This window comes from Camelus ferus, chromosome 9, assembly GCF_009834535.1.
Source record: "Camelus ferus isolate YT-003-E chromosome 9, BCGSAC_Cfer_1.0, whole genome shotgun sequence".
Taxonomy (NCBI): domain Eukaryota; kingdom Metazoa; phylum Chordata; class Mammalia; order Artiodactyla; family Camelidae; genus Camelus; species Camelus ferus.
In genome coordinates this window covers 12,794,992-12,812,368 of record NC_045704.1, presented here as the reverse complement: position 1 = coordinate 12,812,368, position 17,377 = coordinate 12,794,992, and the positions used below count along the sequence as shown (strand labels likewise).

Here is a 17,377-nt window from a genome sequence, read left to right as displayed (position 1 = left end):
CTCCCAGTGCCCCACCTCCAAATACCACCACAGTGGGGATGAGGGTTTCATCGTGTGAATTTTGAAGGACACATATAGTCCATTGCACTCTGTAAAATGAAAATGATTATTCATCCTCTGAAGGAATTTAGATCTGCCAGCAGTTCCTGTCTTGTGGGTACAAATGAAACTGCATTAATGGATCTCCAATCTGCTAGCTCCAAATCTATAAATCAACTAGCAAGAAGTAACATTTTTATAATATCTTATAAACCATGAATATGATATAATTCTCCATTCATTAAGGTCTGTAACTTTTCTCATTAATGTTTCAAAGTTGTGTGTAGAGATTGCGGCATATCTTTTGTTGGGTTCCTAGGCATTTTTTAGTTTTATGCTATGTAGAAATAGCACCTTTAAAACTTTTTCATTTTCTAACCTTGTATCATGGGCATACAGAAATCATTTTTTTAAATCTTTTTTAAAATGAAAAAAATTTGTTTGGAAGGGTGGTAATTAGGTTTTATTTATTTTCAGGGGAGGTACTGCTAAGCATGCACTCTACCACTTGAGCTATACCCTCCCCGCCGAAATCATTTTTTTATGTTCACCTTTTATTCAGCTTCCTTGCTAAACTCACTAATTTTTAGTAATTTATTCTATTGGATTCCTTGTTATTCTCTATATGCACAGATATGCCATCTCAGAATGATGTTTTCTTCCTTCCCTATCTTTGTACTGTTCCTTTTCTTACCTTACTGCCATGGTGTTAGAATAGGGGTTACCTTTGGGGTAGAAGGAAAGGGTAGTGATTGGGGTTCAAGAAGTGCTAGTCAGGTGCAGTTTCTAAATCTTGGTGGTGGTTACATGTCCATTCCATGATGATTCATTGAGCTGTACACTTCTAACTTGTGACCTTTTCTGTTTATATTATACTTGAATTATAAGTTTAAAAATTGCATTGGTGTGGTAGTTTAGAACATGCCCACAAATGGACATTCTTTTCAAAATATGGCTGCAAATTCTTTGATACACCCTGTGAGTATGATCTGGACTTGGTGACTCAATTCTAAAGAATACAGGAAGAGAAAATGATGGTTTGCAGCTTCCAAGACTAGGTCATTAAAGGCACTGTAGCATCCTGCTTGTTCTTAGATTGCTTGCCCTGGGGGAAGTTAGCTGCCATGAGAAACTGAGGCCTCCAACCAAAAGTCATATGAGTGCACCATCTTGGAAGTGTCACCTCCAGCCAAGTTAAGCCTTCAGATGACAGCAGTTCCAGCTGACATCCTGACTGCAAACTCATGAGGACCCTGAGCCAGAACCATCTGGCTAGGCCACTCCCAGATTCTTGATCCTCAGAAATTGTGTGAGATAATACAGTGTACCATCATCAGCATCTCTCTGGAAACCATGATACCCTGTTGGCTGAGGATCAAGTCATAGTGAGCACAGAGGCTGGTGCATGGTGTGAGTGCAATTTATTAGCCCTCTTTTGGTGCCAAAAAGGAGACAGAATTCATGCCAGCATGAGGGGCCCATTTATTGTTCAGGGGTTGGGCCCCCACGTTTTGGGGGATTCCCTCCCCCACTTCCTCCCCCCATTGTCCCTGTGGACCCCTCAAGTGGCAGGTTGCTGAGTTGATCGTGGAGGGAACACATCTTCAAGTGTAGATAGTCCAGAGCGGCCACCTTCTCCCTGTCATGAGTAGGGAGTTAGGGCTGGTGATGCCAGACGCCATGGGGCTGGAGTGGAAGGAGGCGGGGACTCAGGCCCTTTCCCCAAGACCTCACCCTCCTCCCATGCCCTCAGCCTCCTTCCTCACTCCGGCTTCATCTTGTCTGTCAGCAGCAGGTTCTTGGCCCGCAAGGCTTCGTCTTGGGCCAGCCGAAGGGTGGAGCTCAGGGCCTCTGCCCTGACGTGTTTGGCCAAGGCCTGGCGCTCCAGCTCCTGGGGAGAGGAGTGTAGGCGCGGCTGGGCTTGCCGGACTGGGCTGGGGGTGGAGGGGGATCTGGATCGCGGAGCGCAAGGGGCAGGGTCCCGTGGGGCCCACATTCCTCCCCCAGGGTATCCCATCATGCCTTGAGCCTGAGACTGATCCCCAATGTCCCACAATGCCCCGGCCTTCCAGATTCCATTGTGCACTAGATTCCATTGTGTGTGACCCACTGTCTGTCTCCCGTTGCCCTGGCCTTCTTTGTCCCCATTGGCACTAAACCAGCATCAATCATATTGCCGCCTCATGCCCATCATGCATTTGATGTCTGAGCCCCAGTATCCCATCACGTGATGACCTTCTATTCCCATAATTCACAGGACCTGACATCTCCTTATCTACTAGGCCAGGCTCTCTGTCATAGTAATAGTCCTTAGTGCTCTGGTTCTCTATATCCCACAATGCACCCGTGTCCTATCATGTCTTAGTCCTGTAGCTCTGCCTCATAATGTCCCTTACTGCCTCGCTTGTCTGTCTCACCCACGACAACTTATAGCCCATCATACATTAGGCCAGTAGCCAATAATATACTAAATCTCTTATGTTTCAGAATGTGCACTGGTCTCAAGTTCCATCAGCTACTGGGCTTGAATCTGTGGTCCGATGCCTCATGAAGAGCTGTGGTTCCATTTCCCATAATGCATTACCTTAACTGTGACCTCTCTTCGCTGGGTCCCCTGTCTGACCTCAGTGATCCCATATAATGTATTGCCTCTCTTAAGGTCCACAGAAAATCCAGCTTATATTCCACGAAGCTATAGACTGGTGTTTGTCTCCTGTGTCCTACAATGCACCAGATCCAACATCCCATCATGCTTTGGGCCCAAGTCCATCACCCAAGGTTCCATGATGACTGACTTATGACTCACTAACTGCCAAACTGCTTTCCCCTGCCCCCATCCTAATGCATTAGCCAAGTGTTCCCCCAACACCTGCAGCCCACAGCTCACCCTTCCCATCCTGCCACACACCAGAAGTATCCTTGTGCCTGGGGCTCCCCTCCCCCTGCCCTGACTGAAAAGTGGGGCATAGTGGCCCGTGGTCCCTAGTACCAGAATCTTCTTGTGTAGCCTCTGGCAGCTGGGGCAGGCAGGAGCCAGGCCCCTCTGCTTCACCTCATCCACTAGCGGGGTCAACGCTCGCTCCAGCAGCTGCTGCAAGGACTCCGTGGACAACTGCTGCCCCTGGCTGGGGGAGGGGTAGTCACCAGGTGAAAGAGGCCTAGAACTAACTCCATTCCCAGGATGCCGCATGCCCACCTGCCCAGCCTCCACCTGGGTCCCATTCCCACTATGCACCTACGCAACCTTCCCACCATGCACTGGGGCCAACCTACAGTGTATTAGGTATCCCTTAGTTTCCACAGCATGGGGAATATCCTCAGTGCCTGAGGATTCCCATTCCCAATGGGCATCAACGGCCCTCAGTTCATCAAAAAGTCACATTTCCCACACTGCACTAGTTAAAGCTGATCCCAAGTTGTATTGGAATTTTCGCTCCCTCCTACCTTTCTGAATATGGATCAAGCATGATATCCCTTAGCCTTCCAATACCCCAAGGTCTTACTTCCCTACAATGCACTGGGAAACCCTACCTCCCATCAAGTACCACTTCCTAAAGTCCTCACAATGTTCTGGAAACCCAGGATGCATGAAATGTATCAAGTCTTTCTCGCGTTCCATGAAACACTGACTTCACCTTGTGGGGAGGGAAGAAATGTGACTCCCATAATGCAGCAGGATTGGCCCATCCTACAATACATGGGGATGCCCTGTCTCCCACAATGAATTTCCCACCCCACTCTAGCTAAAGTCTCATCTCCTTCAGTGCTTTTCAGAATGTACCTGGAGCCAGGCCCTGCCCCCTTACCTGGCGCAGCGGGCACAGGAGCCTTGGGAGGCCCGATCCAGGTTCATGGAGAGGTCAGACCCTCTTCGAGAGCTCTGAAATTGCCGCCCCAGCTCCTCCAGAATTGGTTTTACTGGGCCCAGCCCCTCCAGCTCGTTCCTCAGTGAAGCCACAGACACTGCTGACCGCTCCACCCTGAGGCGTGAGGGTAAGCAGAGCAGCGAGGTCGCCTCTCCAACAGTGTAGAGGTATTCCTAATTTTTGAAAGTTCCCTTTACCCACTTTACTTTTGTGAAAGACCTACATTAGTGCCTGTTTTTACTAACCAAATGAAATCCAAAGAGGATTTTCGCTTTTATGAAAAAAGACAAAAGGCATTTGTTTTGTAGCAAGCCGTTACAGAAGCAGCAAGAGCAGCACATTTAACTCCTTCTCTGGGAATGACATTAAGTGTCTCCGCCTCAAGGCACCATAGCTTTGGACTGCGTTGTTTATAAGCATCTGTGCTTTATCGCGATTTATTTTGTGCATCTGTTAGGAAGACGTATCCTAAGGTAATCTCTTCTTCGCTTTATGCCATTTTGGCTTACATAAGGTTTCACAGAACTACTCTACTTTCAGAGAGCTGGAAACCTGCAGTCCTAGCAAGGCTCCACCCAAGATTAGCCCAGCACCCGGGTCTCCATCCCGTTTGCAATACCCGGCCCTGCCTTGCTTCTCTCTGTTCTGATTGGTCCCTCCTTTTGAGTTTTAATGTTAGAAAGCTCCTCCCTGTTCTCTAATTGGTTTCTCCTTTGCTTACTTGGCTCCTCTCCTGGTCCTTTTTAGGTAGGGAACTTACCTCTAATTGGTTCCGCGCCTCAGTCTTTATTGGGTATGACACTACTCTACTCCCTACTCTAATTGGAGCGTCTGCCTGTCAGTATATGGTCTCCCCTAATTGGCTCAACCCTATCCCTCAAGGCCCCGCCCTCCCACGTCCCCACGCGGTCCGCGGCTTGGGCCCTTACATGGTGCACAGCTCGTCAGCCCGACCCCGCAGCTCCTGCAGGCCCCGTGCAGTCTGCGCCTGATCACGCTGCGCCCGCTCCCACTGGCCCAGGAAGCCGTCAAGCCTGCCGCCCAGGCCCCCGAGCAGCCGCAGGGCCTCCTGCACAGCCCCCTCCTCCTGATGCCACCGGGCGGTCAGCGAGGACACCTCTCTCCTGGAGGGGCAGAGGTAAGGAATGGGTCAGGGATAGATTTGGACACGCTCCCATCGTCCCCACCCACCAAAGCTAACCCATGGTGCTGGACCCACCCAGGACCCAAATTCTCTAGTCCTGTCCATTTCTTGGAATCCTCCCATATCCTCCAGAATCCCGCCTCTATCTCCTTATCAGGTATCCTGGCCTTCCTTCGTCCTGCCTTCCAGCCCCACATCTACTCTAGACATTGCCTCCTCAAGATAACCGCTCGGATGTCCTCCTGGAGTCTGGAGCTTGCAAAACTTTCCACCTCCCCAAACCCGCCCACCTCATTTTCATCAGATGCAGATCTCTGTGCCACCAGCCCTCTACTCAAAACTCAGTTCTTCGAAGTCTAGCCCTTCTGGGACACCGCCCCCAGAACACTCCCTCCAAGGAGTGTGCCACCCTCTGGGCCCACCACCAGATTCCACTCACCTCAGCTCCTCAAGGCCGGCAGAGACCTTTCGAAACTCCTGCTCACTCACAATGGGGCCCTCCCCTGCCCGGGGTCCCATTCCCCAGCCACCTGGGGCCAGGCCTCGCGGTCGTGGGGGTTCGTCAGGGCTCCCTGGTGGGCCAGAGCAGCCGGGGGGTTGGGCGGCGGGTCCCAGGCCATGCCGCGAGAGGCCGACCTCCAGCTTCTGCTCCAGCGCCTGCAGCTCGGCCTCCTGCCTTCTCGGCGTCTCATCCTGCAGTTGCTGCTGGAGGTAGCGCAGCTTCTCCTGGGCCAGGAAGGAGGGCAGGGTTACGGCACCAGGCCCTTTGCCTCCCATAGCCACCACCTCCACCCCCAAATCCTCCTAATGAATTCTCGAGATTGGAAAGTAAATGTATGTGGGGACAGGATACTGGAAAGTCCCACTTGAAATCTAAGTGGACTCTTCCTTGCTGTAACTAGGGAGGGATGTCTCATTCATAGCCTAGCTAGAGTCCAACTCAGCCTCTGAATGCCTGCCTCCTGTTTCCAACTGGCCCTCCACCCCTGCCTCCAAATCCTCCAAGGTGTCAAATTCCAGCCCCTCCTGTTTAGGAAGAACAATTGAAGCTTCTCCACCATTTTGTTGGGAAATGAGTGGGTATGTAGACTGGACGAGCATTCCCACTCAAAGTCCGACATGCTTCCTTCTCTCCCGGACTTGAATATGAAGTGCATGGAGAAGCGTGACCATGAACACGAAGGGGCAGTGCGGTGGTGGTGGTGGTGGTGATAGGGCGGAAAGTTCCACCTAAAGTCTACCTCAAGTACCTCGTGTGTCTGATTCCCATCCCCAGACCCTCAGGCCACTCCGCCTTACCTCCAGCAGGGCAGAGTTCTGCTTCAGGACGTTGGTTTTTATTTCAGCATCTTCCACCGACCGGGTCACCTTCCTGCAGTTCTCCTGGGTCAGGACACCAGGGCGGGGGCCCTGCCTTCCCATTCCAGTTCCGCTTCCCAACCCTTACTCTCGCTATTTTCCATACAGGCTCCACCCCCGCGTCTGAGACACGCCCCCTTCTTCCCCACCTTCTGCCTTCCGCTGATTAGTCTGCCCTTTACCCCCCTGGTTCCCTTGGCTAAAGGTATGGTTCTTCCTCAGATCTCTCCCTTGCTCCCTTCACCCCACGCCGCTCCTGCCCCACAAGCAGCTCACCTTGAGTTGACTACAGTACCCTTCAAGTTCTTCTGCCTCTTGCCGCCTTCTCTCTAGATTCTCGCTCAGCACAGAACACTCACTCTGGAGCATGGAAAGGAGGAGGGGTTATCCAGGGCCTTGAGGAGACACCTCATGGGGAGGAGAGGCAAGAAGGTCCCTTTTCCTTCTGAGCCTCAGTCTCCCCAGCTGGGCTACGGGTGCACTGAGTTGGACGTGGCTCTGGAGGAAGAGGAGGTGTTGGGGAGGGGCTGTCCTCACACCTGCAGCGTCTGCACGTGCTGGTTAACCCGCGTAGTCTTTTCCTTCAAACTGGTGATGGAGTCTTTGGCGCGGACCAATCCACTGTTGACCCCACTCTGGGGGAAGAATGGGAGACAGGTGAGTCACTGGGTGTGTGGGAGCACACCCCAACCTCAAGAAAAATCTAGAACTGCATTTACACCTTGATTCTGCCCTGGAATAGCTGTGGGATTTGAGGCGAGGGCTGCGTGTCTTTGATTCTTGGTAATTTTGCTCCATAAAGCCAGGGGGCAGACTCGTTTTCTTCTTCGTGGATGGGAAGAAAAATAAGTAGGGTCAAGGAAAGAGTAGGGGTGGGAGAGTGCTCAGACATGTGGGAGAACGAGGATGGTCGTAACCTGAGATAAATGCCTTTGGGGTCCACAGACAAATAAGATAAAAATGTGATATGTTATGCAATGGAATACTACTCAGCCATAAAAAATAATGCCATTTGCAGCAACATGGATAGACCTAGAGATTATCACACGAAGTAAGTCAGAGAAAGACAAATACTGTATGATATCACTTACATGTGGAATCTGAAAAAACAACACAAATGAACTTATTTACCAAACAGAAAACAAATTTACGGTTACCAAAGGGGAAAGGCAGGGGAGGGATAAATTAGGAGTTTGGGATTTGCAGATACAAACTACTATATATAAAATAGATAAACAACAGGGTCCTACTGTATTACACAAGGAACTATAGATCATATCTTGTAATAATCTATAATGAAAAAGAATATGAAACATAATATATATAAATGTATAACTGAATCACTATGCTGTACACCAGAAACTAACACAACATTGTAAATAGCAATACTTCAATTTAAAAAAAAAGGTAACTGTTAAAACACATGCTCTGTCTTTCTCTTCAGGCAGTGGGGAATTCTAAAGATAAACCACCTTCCAGTTATAAGAACTCACTATGCACCAAGCCAATCACTTACCCACCTTCTTCCCTTTTATTCCTCACAACCAAACCCCTTGAGGTTATTTGGCCCATTTTGCAAGTGAGGCAAATGAGGCTTGGAGAGGGGATGTCCCTTGTACTCCCAGGTACACAGCATAGGAGGTGGCTTTGTCAGAATTTTACCTAGAGCCTTTGTTTTAAATCATGACACCATATGGCCTTTGATTATTGCAAACTTATATCACCATAAAATGCCTTGTGACTCCTGTCAAACAAACTGGCTCAGGAGGGATGCATGTGATAGGATCCACTCTCCTCTCTTCTACATTTATAGAAGAGTTAGCCTGGCACGTGACTGCCCAGCTAAAGGCTATATTTCCCAGGCTCCCTTGCAGCCAGGTGTGTCCATGTGACTAAGCCCTGGCCAATGGAATGTGAATGGAAATAATATAGGCAATTTCCAAGTCATGCCTTTAATAAAGGGGGGAAAACATCCCCCTTTCTCTCTCCCTGCTGGCTGGAAGGCACAGTTGATGGCTAAAGCCAGAGCAGCCATCTTGGACCAAGAGATGGAGGACACAAAATAAAAGAAGCTGATACACCAGAAACTAACACAACATTGTAAAGCAACTATACTTCAATTATAAACAAAACAAAATATCACAGAATAATTAAAGGAAAGAAGACTGAATCTTCAACACTGTAGAGCCGCCATACTCAGTTCTAACCCCTTATGAATACTTCTACCTGTGAGTGAGACAACATTTTCTCTCATTTACACTATGCTATGTTGTGTCTTTTTGTTACCAAATTTATGACTTGATAGTTGAGCCCCCAGAATACAGGCACCTGTAACCTGCTGCATTTGAAGAGCAGATCTGCTGTACCTGAGAATTTTATGTGAGAAATAAACTAACCTGCTTAAACCAGATATTTTGGTTTCTTTCACAGTCTCTGAACTAATACACAAAGAAAAAAGGACAAATTTCCTCCACTGTAAGATGAAAACAACATCACATTTCTTGCATGACTGCTCTAGAGAACAAGGGAGATAAGGATTATTGTGTTAAGGTGACATTGGCACAATGGCAGAGTCAAGAACCCCCCAGTTCCACCCCTCCATAAAAAACAGTGAAAAAACTGGCCAAAACGATAAAAGTCAAGTCTTTGAGAAGATTGTAACAGTTATAAACATATATGCACCTAATAGAGCTTGAAAACATGTAAAGCAAAAACTGACAGAATTGAAGGGAGAATTCAACAATTTAACAATTATGTTTGGAGACTTCAATATAACACTTTCAAGAATGGGTAGAACAACTAGAGAGTAAGTTAGCAAGGAGACAGGGCACTTGAACACTATAAACCTAGCAGACATCTACAGAATTCTTCACCCAATGGCAGAATACACACTCTTCTCAAGTGCACATGAAACACTCTCCATATGGTCCAAGATAGACCATATGTTAAGTCACAAAACAAGTCTTAATATGTTTAAAAGGATTGAGATCATACATATTATGTTTTCTGACCTCAGTGACTTCAGTAGAGTGAAATTAGGAATGAATAGCAGAAAGAAATCTGGGGAACTCACAAATACATGGAAATTAAATAGCACACTCATAAACAGCCAGTGGGTAGAAGAAATCACAAGAGAAATTATACTTTGAAATGAGCGAATATGAAAACACAACATACCAATACTTATGGGATGCAGCAAAGGCAATACTTTGAAGGAAATCTAGAGCTGTAAATACCTACATCCAAAAAGAACTCCTAATCAGCAACCCAGCCTTCCACCTTAAGACACTAGAAAAAGAAGAGCCAACTAAACCCAAAACTAGCAGAAGGAAATAATAAAGATTAGCGTGGGGAAAAAATAGAGAATGGAAAAACAGGAAATAAAAATCAGCAAAACCAGAAGTTGGCTTTTGAAAAGATCAACAAAATTGACAAATCTTTAACTAGATTGACCACAAAAAAGAGGAAGAAGACTCAAATTACTAAAGCCAGGAAGGAAAGAGGGGACATTACTACCAATCTTACAGAAAGAGAAAGGATTATAAGGGAATGCTATGAACAATTGTATGTCATCAGATTTGATAACCTAAATGAAATGGAAAAATTCCTAGCAAAACATAAACTACCAAAACTAACTCAAGGAGAACTAGGACATCTGAATAGACCCACAGCAAAGAGGTTGAGTTAGTAATTAAGAAACTTCCAACAAAGAAAGCCCAGATAACCACTGGTGAATTCTACCAATTATGTTAAAAAGAAATGGTACTAATCCATCTCAAATTCTCCACCAAAAAAAAAAAAAAAAAAAAAAGGAAGGAACAGTTCCTAACTCACTCTATGAGGCCAATGTTACCAAAACCAAAGGCATCACAAGATAATAAAACTACAGCCCAATATTCCTTCTGAAAATGGATACAAAGTTTTCAACAAAATACTGGCAAACCAAATCCAGCAGTATATAAGGATTATACACCATGCCAAGTAGGATTTATCCCAGGAATGCAAGATTGGTTCAACATGAAAATTAACCCATGTAACATAACGTATTAATAGAATACAAGGTCCTCAACATGTATTATCAAAAAGAACAAATAACCAGTATTGGTGAGGATGTGGGGAAAAGGGAACCCCTGTGCGCTGTTGGTGGGAATGTAAATTGGTACAGCCACTATGGAAAATAGTATGGAGAGTCCTCAAAAAATAAAAAATTAGCTATCATCTGATCCATCAACTCCACTCTTAGGTATTTATCTAAAGAAGACAAAAGCACTAATTTGAAAAGATAAATGCACCCCTCTGTTCATTAATTAAAAAAACTAAGATATGGAAGCACCTAAATGCCCACTGATTAATGAATGAATAAAGAAGATATAATGTGTATATACATAACATATATGTATGTATATAGGCCATAAGAAATAGAAATTTGGGGGAAAAAACATAATCATGTTAATGGATAGAGAAAAAGCATTTGACAAAGTCCAGCACCTTTTCATGACAAAAGCATTCAACAAGCTAAAAGTACAAAGGAAATCCACATCCTGGCAAAGGGCATCCACCCAAAAAATTAATTAAAAAAACCAATAAAAGCTCCATAAAATCACAGTAGTTTAAAATATGTCCATAAAATTCTTTGATGCTCTTTTAAAATGTGAAGTCTTATTCCCATCATGTGACTGTACTTAGTGACTCATACCTAGTAAATAGAATAAGGCAGAAGTGATGGTCTGCAACTTAAGAAACTAGTTCAGAAAAGGAACTGTGGTTTCCTTCTTGCTCTCTCTTGCTCTGGGGAATGATAGCGGCCACGTCCTAAGCAGCTACCTATGGAGAGGCCCATGTGGCAAGGAACTGAAGCCTCCAACCCAGAGCCAGGTGAGTGCGCCATCCTGGAAGCACAATCTCCAGCCCCAGTCAAGCCTGCAGATGAATGCAGCCCCTGTCAAAATCTTGACTACGACTCCTAAAAGACCCTAAGCCAGAAGCACCCAGCTATGCCACTCCAGGTTTGTTGTTTTAAGGTTGGGGATCATTTGTTTCACAATAGCTAACCAGTACACAAAGTGATATTTTTAAATGGACCCAGAATATCTTAGGTTTCCTATAGGGAGCTGTTCTGGGAAACTAGAGAAGCAGGTTCTGGTGTCAACTCAGTTCTCTCACTTACTAGCTGTATGACCTCAGGGAGGGGACTTGACCTCTCTAAGCCTCTGTTTCCTTACCTGTAAAATAGAAATGGGGCTAATAGCTACCTTCTCAGGGCTGCTGTTGGCAGGAACACAGGTTGGCTGAGAAAGGCTCTTAGTTTATACTTGGCAAAAGAGAGAAGGCAGTGGGGGTCACTGGAGGTGAGTTTTAGCTTCACTTAGAGCAGACTTGGGAAATGGTGAAGGCAGAGCTGTTAGTCTTGGGGGAAAAGTGAATGGCATGATGCTGGGGGTGGGGGTGGGGTGGCCATACCTGAGGATAAGTCCCTCCTTGGCCACTCACACGCCATGCAACTGGGCAATCCCATTTCCCACTCCAAACCTGCCTCAGTTTCCTTTCTTGTCAAATAGGATTGATGATACCTTGCTCAGATGGTGGTGAGGAAGAGTCAAACAAGATGACATGGTCAATAAGCCAAGCACAGTGATAACTGTCAGGACCATTAAAATTAATGACAACAGGACAGGAACCCCCAGCAGTCTCAGGGAAGTCTGCAGAAAGCAGGCCAAGTTCCAAGCAGGGCTCAAAAGACCTTCCGTGGCCATCACTGCTTGGAGGCACTGACCTTCCCCAAAAAGAATAACCTCTCCTCACTTGCATCCTTTGGGCTTGTAAAGATGTCAGAGCTTAAGACAGGAGGCAAAGCTGTCTGCTTCACCATTCTTTAGCTGCCCCTCCATCTAGTCTGGGACTTATCACTCTTACCCAGGGTCTCCATCACTCCCAGGTCCCCTTCCCTTCCTTTCTAGTTCTCTGTCCCACCTCTCTCTGGATCCTTGGCCCCTGTGTCTCTGGGTCTCTGTCCCCCCACTCTGGGTTTCTGCCCCCTCCCCTCTGCTCATCTCCAGCTTTCTCTCCTGATGTAGTGCAGGTGCTCAGTTCCAGTCTGGGTTCTTACTGTCTCCCTCCTCACTGTTCCTGCATGTACCCCAAGGTGTTGGCTGTCAGACTTTTTTCCATTATACAGAGAAGGCACCGGAAGCCCCAGAGGCTAATGCTCCCTTCCAGCCCAACTGTGAGCTCACAGCTGCATCTAGCCTTGATCTTGGCTGCCCAGGGCTCTTGTGACAGGCATCACAGTCTGCTGAGGGATGTGACTCAGAAATAGCTCCAGTGGGAGGCAGACCGCTGCAAGTATGCCTGAGTGATGCTCTCACAGAGAGGGGGAGGACGTGGTTCTGGCTGGGGGAGGAGATGCCTCCTGGACCATCCATCCCACCTGGACCGTCTCTGCCGCTCCCTTCTCTCCACCTGGTCCTTTTCCCCTGGGCCCTCGCCTGGCCTCCTCTCTGGCCTTCCTGCCTCCACTCACTCCCCTCCAAACATCTCCCACCCAGGCCCAGAGGCATCTCCTAGGGAAAGAAAAGACTTGGGCTTTAGCGTCATACCTGCTAGGCTTCTAGCCCTGGCCTTGCTTCTTCTAAGCTCTCCAATCTTGTAGGGGTCACTCTACCTCTCTCTACCTCATTTATTTTTATTGTCATCTGTAAATTGGGATTTATACCATTTCTTTTGCAGAACTTCTAAGAGAGGAAAACTGAGACCTGCCTCCCCACACCCTGACATCTAATAGGTGTTCAGTAAGTGGGAATGGAACTCAACTCCCCCAGAATTGCTCCTCTCCCCTGCCCAGGAACCTTCAATGGCTCCCATTGCCCTCAGGAGAATGCCCATGTTTCTCAGCCTCTGTATCCTCTGCCCCTCCACCCCCAACCAGCCTCATCTCTCTCACACACCATGATCCAGCCAGAAGGACCTTTCCCCCAGTCTCTTTTCAATCCCTATCCTTTTGCATATGCTGTTCCAGCTAGGTAGAACACCCTTCCCAGTATTCTGCCTTCCTTCTGTTCAAGATCCAGTTTATGTGTTGCCTTTTCTAGAAATCCGTCCTTGATCATGGCTGGCTGGACCAAGGCCTTCCTCTTCCGGGCTCCCCCAGGGACCTCTCCTGCCCCTATCAAGGCCGGGTGCCCCCCAGGCCCTAACTCTTAAGCCTGAGTCTACTACTCAGAAGCTGCGTGACTTTCGGTATGCTATTTAACCTTCTAGGTTAATATCTTCATCTGTGAAATGAGAATAGTAATAATAACAACCAACATGTATTCTGTGCATATAGCTCACTGTTGTGCTAAACATGAATGAACTACATGTCGTTGTCATGACAATCTCATGAGGTGGGGACGATTCTATCCAGAACTCTGTCTTGGGTACTACCATATTTCCTGCTCCTAGACCAGTGCCTGGCACATCATAGGTATTTAAGAAATATTTGTTGAAAGAACAAACACATGTATTTCCATTTTACAGATGAGGAAACTGAGGCTCCTGGAATAAAGAAAGTCCTTGGTAAATGCTAGTGAATCTTATTAGTATCATTATGACTGTGGTTATTGTTAGTATAATTCCTAGTGTCCATGTCAAGTCCAGTTCAGGGCCTGGCCCAGGAGAAGCCTGGCAGGGGGTAGAGGTTGGTGGGGGAGCTAAAGGACCAAGCTGTAGCATTCCCCACTCTAGTCAGGAATTCTCTAAATTTCCCTAGATCTTGCTCACCTCTCTGTTTTGGCCCAGATTCTGAGGTGGTCCCCTCAGAGAACTCCTATTCATCCATCAAAGCCCAGTTCTAACACTGCCTCCTCCAGGAAGCTTCCCTTGATATCCCTAGCCTTGTTTGAGGGGCCCTTTTCTGGGATCCCTAGTGTTACCTCCATTATGGAATTTATCACCACTACACTGGGAGCTTTCCCCAGGGCAGGGACCTGGCCCGATCCTTATCTGTGACTCCAGCCTCACCCAGCACATTTAGAAGTGACTGAATGAACAAAAGACCAACTGCCAGGTGGCAGGCATCATTCACTCTGGATGAAACAGATTCATGGCTGACTGTTAGGGAGAGGAAGCAGTTCCTTTGGGCCTCTAAAGGTGACCAGAACCTTCTCATTCCAAGTCAAGAACCCCCCCCCATTCCTCAGTATTTGCCTACCACCAGAGTAAGGACCTTCGCCTTCCCCAGCCAAGCCGGGGAGGCCCCTCACCAGTATTTCCGTGATGTCTGGGTCATTGGGAGCCCAGGGTGGGGTAGGGGAGGCAGGTGGCACAGGCAGTGCCAGTTGGCTGCTGTCTTCTGTGGTTGAGTCTGTCCCCGAGGAGTCGGTGGGCTCCACGGCGGCCAGGTTGAGCAGGGACACATTGGTGCAGGCTGAGGAACGTTTGAGGTTCAGGCACCAGTGCATTGGCTCATGGGACATGCGAGGCTCTACCCTGGGGAGGAGAAACAGGCAAGAGAGTCAAGATGCAGCTCCAGCAGGGTCTGGCCCCTCCTGCCTCCCTGTCTCCACCACCTCCTACTCTTTCTGACTCCAACCTCACCGCCTACTTCTTTTTTCTCCATCTCTGCCTCCTGTTCTCTTCTTCCACGTGTAGTGCCCTCTCCTTCTGACTTTTCCTCCCTCCCTCCCTCTCTCCATCTTCACTACCTTCTCCCTCTCTGCCTCCCCCACTCTAGATTCCTCCTTCACCACCGCCCCCTTGCCTGCCTCTCCTCTGCCCCGTCCTCTCCTCCCCTCCCCTTCCTCCAGCACCCACGGTGAGACTTGAGCTCTGTTGGAGGCAGCGCTGGGCGCTAGGACCGTCCCCGACAGGGTGCGACAAACCCACCCGTGGAACGACACGGCTTTCTTTTTCTTTGCGATCCCCTTGGCTGGGCTGGCCACCCCCCCAGGAGCCTCGGAGACCAGCTGGGAGCAGCTCTCGACCCCCGCAGGGGGGTCCCCGGCCTCATGGATCTCTTTGGACTGCCAGATCGTCTTTACCACTACGCTCGCCATGGCGTGGGGGACCCTGCTCCCAGGGGCTTCTTCCTCTGAGACTACTCTGACCACTGACCCTCAAAGTCCCCTGTCCCCACAAGTCTACCTCACAAAGGACCCAACCACTGGGCTCTAAGAAGGGGGGTGCGCACGCGCACAGGTGTTGGCTCATCACATCCCCCCAGAGGGTCCCAGTGAACTCTTCTTGTCCAGGATGATAGTTCTTCCTGGATCTGTCCTTCCCCTGAGGAACCACAATGGAATTGATTCATTCTAGTCCAGAACTTACAATGGACGGGTCCACTAGTTCTTGGGAGGGGACCAAATTCACTTTCCCTGAAACTAACTCTGGGGTCACCCAGCCCTCCCCCACTTCCCATTCAGACTTGATTCTTCATGTAATACCCTGGACTTGTCACTTTCCCAGGATCTGGGAGACAGCAAGAATTGCATGCCAGTGCTGGAGGATCTGACATTCTGTGGGGGTGCTGTGGGGGTGCCAGCAGGCAATGGAGAGAAACAAAGGAAAAATACTAGATGTCGAGATGTGGTATAAAGGTAATCAAAACTGGGCGGTGGTGACGTGGACTTTTGTCAAAGCACAACGATTTGTGCACCTGGGATTGGAGCCTTTCCTTGTGTGTGACTTCTGCCTCTTAAGAAAATAATCTAAACAACACCAGAAATTGATACAACATTGTACACTGTACACTATACTTCAATGAGAAAAAAAAGAATCTAAACAAACACTGAGCTATAGCTGATGATGCGTGTGTTGAAGAATTTGGGGGTGTATTAGTTTCCCAGGACTGCTTTAACTAAGTCCCACAGGCTGGGTGGCTTTAACCACAGCTAGATATTGTCTGTTCTGGAGGCCAGAAGTTCAAGGTCAAGGTGTCAGCAGGGTTGGTTCCTTCTGAGGCTGTGAGGGCTTCTCATCAGATATCTGATATCCTCAGGTGTTCCTTGGCTTGTAGAGGGTCATCTTCTCCCTGTGTCTTCACACTGTCTTTTCTCTGGACACGCTTCTCTCTGTGTCTAAATTCCCCCACCTTTAAGAGCACCGGACATATTGGATTAGGGCCCCCCCAAATGACCTTATCGTCACATGGTCATCTGCAAAGCCCCTATTTCCTAATAAGGTCAAATTCACAGCTACTGGGGGGTTAGAACTTGAACACCTTTTGCAGGACATAATTCAACTTACAACATGGTTGATGTGTATTGATGTCTGCAACTTTGTTTTTATCTGTCTTTTAATTTTTTTTATTGAATAAATCTGACATGATATTTATAAATTGAAAGTATGTGTTACTTTGATACATTTATATGTGTTAGTAAGATTACCATGGTAGTGATGTTTATCACATTGCATCATAATAATACAAGATTGTTGTATGTATTCACTCTACTGTGCATTAGATCTCTATGGCTTATTTCCTACTTGTTGAAAGTTTGTACCCTTAAACAACATCAATCTGATCTCCCACCCCCCCATCCTTTGGTAAAAACCATTTTATTTTATTTTATTTTTTGCATTCTTTTTTATTGAAGTATAGTCTGTTTACAATGCTGCGTCAATTTCTGGTGTAGTGTAATGTTTCAGTCATACATATACATATATATTGGTAACTACCATTTTAATTTGGTTTTTACAAGTTAAACTTTTTAAGATACCACATACAAGTGAAATCATACAGAACTTGTCTTTCTCTGCCTGGCTTATCTCACTGAGCATAACGTGCTCAGGGTTTGTCCATGTGGTCAAAAATTGCAAAATAGCCTCCTTTCTTGTGGCTAAATAATATTCCATTGCATATATATACCACATCTTTTGATCCATTCATTTGATCAATGGGCACTTGGGTTGTTTCCATACCTTGGCTATTGTGAATAGCGCTGTTTGCAATTTACTTTGAATGCATCAAAAGTAGATGAGGGGACGGTAGAGCTCA

At 47.3% G+C, this 17,377-nt stretch overlaps 1 protein-coding gene across 2 annotated transcripts; it reads right to left on the bottom strand.

Annotated features, from left to right (window-relative positions):
- Nucleotides 1-1,454: 1,454 nt before the first annotated feature.
- TSKS (testis specific serine kinase substrate) lies at nt 1,455-15,478 on the bottom strand. Of its 2 annotated transcripts, none has more exons than XM_006173789.2 (11): nt 15,271-15,440; nt 14,649-14,874; nt 6,948-7,043; nt 6,685-6,768; nt 6,349-6,432; nt 5,489-5,775; nt 4,835-5,029; nt 3,846-4,019; nt 3,029-3,164; nt 1,806-1,930; nt 1,455-1,678 (listed from the first exon to the last, which is right to left on the bottom strand). In XM_006173789.2, the coding sequence occupies exons 1-11, from the start codon at nt 15,438-15,440 to the stop codon at nt 1,522-1,524; spliced, it is 1,734 nt and encodes a 577-aa protein (XP_006173851.1). In that variant the 3' UTR covers nt 1,455-1,521. The 2 variants fall into 2 exon arrangements, with proteins under 2 accessions (XP_006173851.1, XP_006173852.1); XM_006173790.1 differs by having other exon boundaries at nt 1,505-1,678; nt 1,806-1,973; nt 15,271-15,478.
- Between the last annotated feature and the right edge of the window lie 1,899 nt (nt 15,479-17,377).